The sequence below is a fragment of the Athalia rosae genome, chromosome 2 (genome assembly GCF_917208135.1).
Source record: "Athalia rosae chromosome 2, iyAthRosa1.1, whole genome shotgun sequence".
In the NCBI taxonomy this organism is placed as follows: Eukaryota; Metazoa; Arthropoda; class Insecta; order Hymenoptera; family Athaliidae; genus Athalia; species Athalia rosae.
In genome coordinates this window covers 19755691-19762117 of record NC_064027.1, presented here as the reverse complement: position 1 = coordinate 19762117, position 6427 = coordinate 19755691, and the positions used below count along the sequence as shown (strand labels likewise).

The following is a 6427-nucleotide window of genomic DNA, read 5'->3' as shown; positions in this document are numbered from 1 at the left end:
TCCAAGCTACGTGAGCCGCTCCAGACCCATCATTACGAAATGAGGGACTCGAGGGCATAGAATAGAACTGAAGCAAACCTGATGCCGATGTTCACGCTCATGCCTTCACCTTCCTCGAACCGAACTTGGATGAAAAGAACGGCAATCACCATCCAGAGCTAGAAGACGAAGAAAAATAATAAAATTAGTCATTAGACAGAGAACTAACTGCACATCATTGCAGGAAGATGGTCATTCTAACCCATATTCATTCGGTTTACTCGGAATCAGATATCCCCGAAGGAAAGAACCTAATAATTGGACGTACTTCCGTTGGTTTATTCGGCAGATATTCGAAACAGTAAAGAAAAACATTTATAAATCGAACGACGAATTTAAGAAATGATGAATTCCGAGTCCTGTGGATTTCTAAAAACCGACTTCTCTGATTCGTCAATATTTTCAATTCTAGTGCAAAACTTCGAGTATAACAGAATTCAAATGCGCAAGTCGTACATCTGTTACCTGCGCGGGATGCAAAGACCGCATGGTTCGTTTGGCGAATCGAATGAAGAAGAATATGAAGAAGGAAGACTAAATAATAAAATAAAAGACAAACTAAAGGGATACAAAAAACTAAAGCTGGGGGGAATTATGGAAGGAACAAAAAGAGGGAAGAGAAAGGCGGCTATAAGGCGGCTCATCAAAGAGGAGTGTAATTAGTCGTGCATGCGCTGCTGTTTCTGGCTTGCGGAGTGCAGAAGACCGTCCACATTTTCTGATGTCGACGGCATAGGTATAATGTAATGTAGTAAAAATGAAAAAACTTATGTTAGCTTCGTCGTTCCCGTCGTTCCCTCGATTAAATTTTCACCTACCTTTCTCTCTTCTTTTCTTATCTTCGATTGAAATTATCATTATGGTTCCGGGTAACGAACCCGATATTAAAAATTCATTTCATTTTTCAATATACGCATCATATATTCTAGTGCTATGTTCAGAAATCTTCAATTTTACGTACGTAAACTATACGTATTTCAGCTAATAAATAAAATAATTATTATATTCTCAATTCATTCTGATATTTTCTAAATGTAATATACTACAGCAGCATCCAAGCTTTGTATAGGGGTATAAATTCGGTTCACCATTGGGATCAATAGAAATTCCTGCGGATCAGAATCTGGAACTAATTGCGGCAGCTCGTACATATTATACATATACACAGACCTATACCCATATATTCATATATATCTGTATATAGCTAGTTGGTTTTGCTTGTATAGTTGGGTACCAGATGCACACGCACAGCTAGTTTTCAAAAGTGTATGCCTATGTGTGTACCTTGAACCAAGTATGGAAAGAGCAGAGTCCTCTCACGCCGCGACGAATTGAATATGAAGTAAAATTAATGAAAGAAAAAAAAAAAGGGAAGAATGAAGAACGGGAAAAGGAAAAGGCCTTTCAAGGTACGCGTAATTCTTCTAGTATGAGTAGGTATAGGTATATAGGTATATTTTAAACTCGCAAATACAATTGAATCTTGATATCAAATAATGAAAACGAATCGTTTGTTCTCATTTTTTTTCGCCGTACTGGAGCGAGACGCATTGCATTGCCGGTAGGGCAAGGGGGTGATCATAAAAAAAGTTGAACAAGTTTTTGAAACCTTTGCCGCGACTAATACATGTATATGAAAGCATCAATCCCCGCTACACTCTTGAGGATTGCCCATTGCTGTTCTTATTTCATGTCTGCATAGCTCTTGTACCATAGGATATGAGAAAAAAAATAAAAGAATTGCGGAAAAGGAGTTGCAGGGAGGAGATACGTCCCATGGGAACAATGACGCGGGTTCTGCGATCGACGTCATGATGCTCCGATATAAAACCGATTTTATAAAGTAAGCTCAAATCCGATCAGTTTTTATTCGTATTATTACTCGACTCAAGTTCAAAGCGTTTAAGCAAGTAGCTATGATACTATAGAGATCATTATTTTAATTTCTTACCTTTTTTCTCTTCAATAATCAACTACAGAAATTCTCAATTGGAACCCACACCTATACAATCCTCATGTACTGTGCCTATACCCAAGGTGTTTTAATATTGGTTACGCAATATTCTTATATATAATTTGCCGTGTTGTAATTATAGCTCTTGGTGCCGGTGGCTGTTTTTCCGTTTCCTTTGTTTTTGTTGTGTCAATTTGTTGTATTATTTTTTTATTTTTTGTATAATTCTGTTATACGTGGGGTGTAATTTAAATCCACATTACGAGAATAAGAAATATGATAGGACAGTCATATTTTGGAGCCATGGTAATTACCTATATGGGTATGTACACATTATACACACATACATACATGTACATGCATTCTGTGAGAATGAAGCTGAGACTTTTCGTGATCGGTGCGATCTATCAAGCACGAATTTCAAATTAAGATTAAATATTTTCACCCCAAATTTTTATATTTAACGACCTAAAAAACTTGTAAATACAAGTGTTTTTTTCTTCATTGCTGGGGTGCAAACGGAATTCTGCCTATTGTTAAAGTGGCTGCAGAGACATCTAAAAATTGACCAATTTTTTTTCTAATTACCCCGCATGCATAAGAACGTAATAGTGCGCGCATTTTAAAAGCAGTATTTGTATCTATGTGCAGCTATAATTTCACATGCAGGATATAAAGGAGGTAGTATTAATTGATAGCACTGGTCATTAGGGTTCATTACGCCTGGAGCCAAGAGATTAATGAACCTGATCGCTTGCCCGACCGCGCATGCATGCGAGCGAAGCATAAGGTATTATCACACATAATATATGTATAATACGACGCAGTAGGTTCAGCGGCAGCATCATCATCATCATCATCGCATCATCATCCCGCAACTTCACCATCATTTGGACCATATCTGATATGTTTAAATGCACAATGCGTACAGTTCCGAAGAAAAAACTATTCTTATCGAGACCGAAATTCTTGATTCTAGAATAAGATCTTCATGATCCGAGTAAGTAATCCACAAAAATGAAACTCCCGATGTGTGAAAAATTATTTTCAATTTGGAAATAAAAATTATATACATGATTTTTTCTTCTAATTTTTCCGACGTTATTGCTCCAAATTTCTATTTTTGGAGAATTTCAGTTGGGAAAAAAGTTTCGTAAGTGATTTTTCGAGATCGCACATTAGGCTGGACGAAGATCGTTGTGGTCTTTCATTTCCAGGACGCAGTTGCTGCGGCGCGTCGGGCATCGCGATTGACCTTTTTAAGCCGTGAAGGGGAGATTCGGTCCGCTTGAGTCCCACCCGTGGGCCCTACGCCATAACATAATGACGGAGAATGGTGCTCAACTTCATAAAACTATTGCCGCATAAACTGAGAATGAAGGCGGGCGATGTAAGTACAGACATCCGACAATTCTGAAACTGACCCTATAATCGTAAGTGGTAAAGGAAAATGAGAATAGTTCTGAAATTAAACAAAATGGGTGTATCGTGTGATTGAAATGAAATGAAGGATGGCTGCGAAGCTTTATTTGTTAGGTGTTTTTTTCCGGCATCAATTACACACGGCAGAACTCTGCATCAAAACTAGCAACCAGAAACGACAAAATAAATTTAAAAAAAGTTAGAGGCGACAGTGACGGCGGCGGCGGTGTTTCTTTGATCAGTTATGTTTGAGGCTAATTGGCGTAAAGTGGTACCATTATACACATGCATATACACATAACATACATAAGGTAAGACGCATGATGAGGACCTTTTTCCGAGCGGCCATTGTTCGCGTAGAAAACCCCTAAAGGTAACACGATTGATTGACATGCACGTGACAAGGAAAAAAAACAGCTTATGCAAAGACTGTCACCCGGAACTTTTCTTGTCAGTAGGCTTTTTTTTGGATATTTTTCATTTTTAATGTATCGACCTAATAATTGAATTCATTCTTTCAAATAGCAAACTACGAGAGGAAATGATAACAAGTTATCGAAAACGCCTTTTGAGAATTGGATAGAGAACAAAAAGGAATCGGCATTTTTTGATCATTGATTTGTTATTTATGCATTATTTAGTTGGTCTTCTTGTATAGACACAAATTTATTCTGTGACTGACCTATACATAGATGTCAGGGATTTCGATAATTCCAAAACGGTGTAGGGTTTGAAAAAGCGAAGGGATGGGGATGATGATATTTATTTACTAAAGAAACTCAAATATTCCAACAGATCACAGCACTTCATATGGTTGAAAAAGGGTCTCTAGGTTGAAATATCGAGAAGGCGTTATCGGCAAGGAGTTTATAGGAACTGTAAGGCAGCCCTGAGGAAGCATAGCTATATCTCAATTATTGACTGATAAAACTAAATTCATGGATATATTGACGTTCGCTTAATGTATAAATCAATGGAATTATGAATTTCAGTTCACTGATTACAGATTTCAGCATTCAGGTTTTGTTTAAATTACGGATGTAGTAATTCAATTTCCATTGCAGTTTTATTGACTGATGTTACTTTCAAGCAACAATTCTGTTTTACCAACAATTTGCTTACTACAAATGTCTGTTCTTGGTATCAGTGGGTAACTTCCTAACTTGTTCCTAACCACTAGCTGACGAACTTCTCAGTCGATGTCGTTAGTGTGAAGCAGTTAATGTCTGAAAATCAAAACATGGTCGGATTCTGAAATCGCAATTTTTTGACAAATCATGTCGGTGAATGACAGAATGACGCAGTTAACGGAAAACTTCTCCAAATTGCCCGAAATAAGCGATAGGGATACAAAAAAATCAGCTATCGAAGAAATTAAGGCTAAATTAGAGACACTTCCTACTGATCAACTGAAAGAAATTGCGCAAAATGTGAATTACAACCTCGTTTTACCGGAGCTTGCTTCAGATGATAGGTAAAAAAGATTCAACATAATTAAAAGGGAATAAATTGTACTTTACAGCTAAACATCTTTTCGTACTATTAATCTTTACTTTTTACCAGGGAGTTGATCGATCCACTATGTGACATACTCCGAAAATTGTTTGATACATTGGAGGGAGGCGAAGTGTACAGCAAATATCGGGAGGCGTTAATAACTGCATTGAGGGTTAACGAAGTTCCGGTCAAGATGTTAACACTTCGGGAATTGACAAGAACAATACAGGATCCCATAGCATTGTCGATTTTGTGTAAGGATTCTTACGTACTTGATCTTATTCTCAAGAACGTGGCTGACGAGGATCTAACTATCGTCCAAATGTCTGGAGTCATATTGAAGAAAATTGGTGAAGATGCTAACGGGCTAAAAATTCTCTGCAAACAATTCCACAAGGATCTAACAGAGCTGATATCTAAGAACAGCACTGTTGGTTTTAGAGTCTTAGAGATAATCGTCGATATATCGGTGCATTCAAAAGAAGGACTTCAAGCGTGCGAGGAAGCTGGATTCCTGAATAATCTCATATTGCTTTTATCAGATAACGAGATACTGGTACAGCTCAATGCTCTAGAGTTGGTAACTAAGCTGGCTCTACATCCCGAAGGTCTCAACTACCTTGAAAGGAATGACGTCTTGCAAGAATTGGCAGAAAAAATTGTGCAAGCAAATGAAGACCCACTGTCATCTTTACTTATTCCAGGGTTGATAAAATTTTTTGGAAATGTTGCTCAGAATACCCCCAACGAAATATTTTCCAATTATCCTGGTGTAATCGCTGCATTATTCGAAGTCATTGAGGCCGAGAACCTACAAATTCTACCAATTGCTCTAGACACTTTGGGTCATATCTCAGTCCGAGTAGAAGGTAAATATGCACTTGATGATCTGGGTGATGCGATGCCCAGAGTTTTAAAAAAGCTTGCTGATGTGTTGAGGAGATTGCCGTCAGAGATCAAGATAAGAGCTCTGAATAATCTTGGGCTAATATTGAAGGTGGAAGAATTTGAACAAGACAACAGAATCTTATCATTGACTAAATCATGGTTTGATTTACTAGGCGATGATCCACTTGATCTAATAGTCAGTTTTTGTAAGCAGCCTTTTGCTGACATTAGAGGAGCTGGATTGGAGGTGCTGGGAATTATCGCTTTGCAAATGTGGGGCCAGGAGTACATAGCTAATGCTCCTGGACTCATAGAATTCTTGTTAGACAGAAGCATTGAGAGCTTCAAAGAATGCAAAGAAGCTAAATTTGAAGTAGTCAGAACCTTAAGCAGAACAACTGCAGATATATTTGACGCTAATACAATTCAGAGGTTCAAACAATTTGTAACTGAGGGGCCGATGTATGTGGAAACCATTACAGACGTTGCAACGGAAGGAGCTTTGTAATCTCTGAAAATTTTGAGTCATCAGAAAAAAATTTGGTGTAAGGTTTGAGTCTTAACTGTGAGAGTTATCAGTATATAATATGATCTAATAAAATTTCTAAAGGTTTGTAAAATGGATTA

General features: G+C 37.6%; 1 protein-coding gene across 1 annotated transcript; it reads left to right on the top strand.

The window, feature by feature from the left end:
• The first annotated feature begins 4616 nt into the window (after nt 1-4616).
• LOC105683094 (26S proteasome non-ATPase regulatory subunit 5) lies at nt 4617-6420 on the top strand. Its single transcript, XM_012395442.3, has 2 exons — nt 4617-4889; nt 4979-6420. Exons 1-2 carry the CDS (start codon nt 4693-4695, stop codon nt 6306-6308), a joined length of 1527 nt encoding a protein of 508 aa, XP_012250865.2. The 5' UTR covers nt 4617-4692; the 3' UTR covers nt 6309-6420.
• The last annotated feature ends 7 nt before the right edge of the window (nt 6421-6427 follow it).

Bases quoted from the DNA above. Each gene is read 5' to 3' on its own strand.
- LOC105683094 (XM_012395442.3), top strand. From the start codon at position 4,693: ATGTCGGTGAATGACAGAATGACGCAGTTAACGGAAAACTTCTCCAAA. The intron at 4,890-4,978 runs GTAAAAAAGATT...ACTTTTTACCAG, and splicing joins GAGCTTGCTTCAGATGATAG to GGAGTTGATCGATCCACTAT.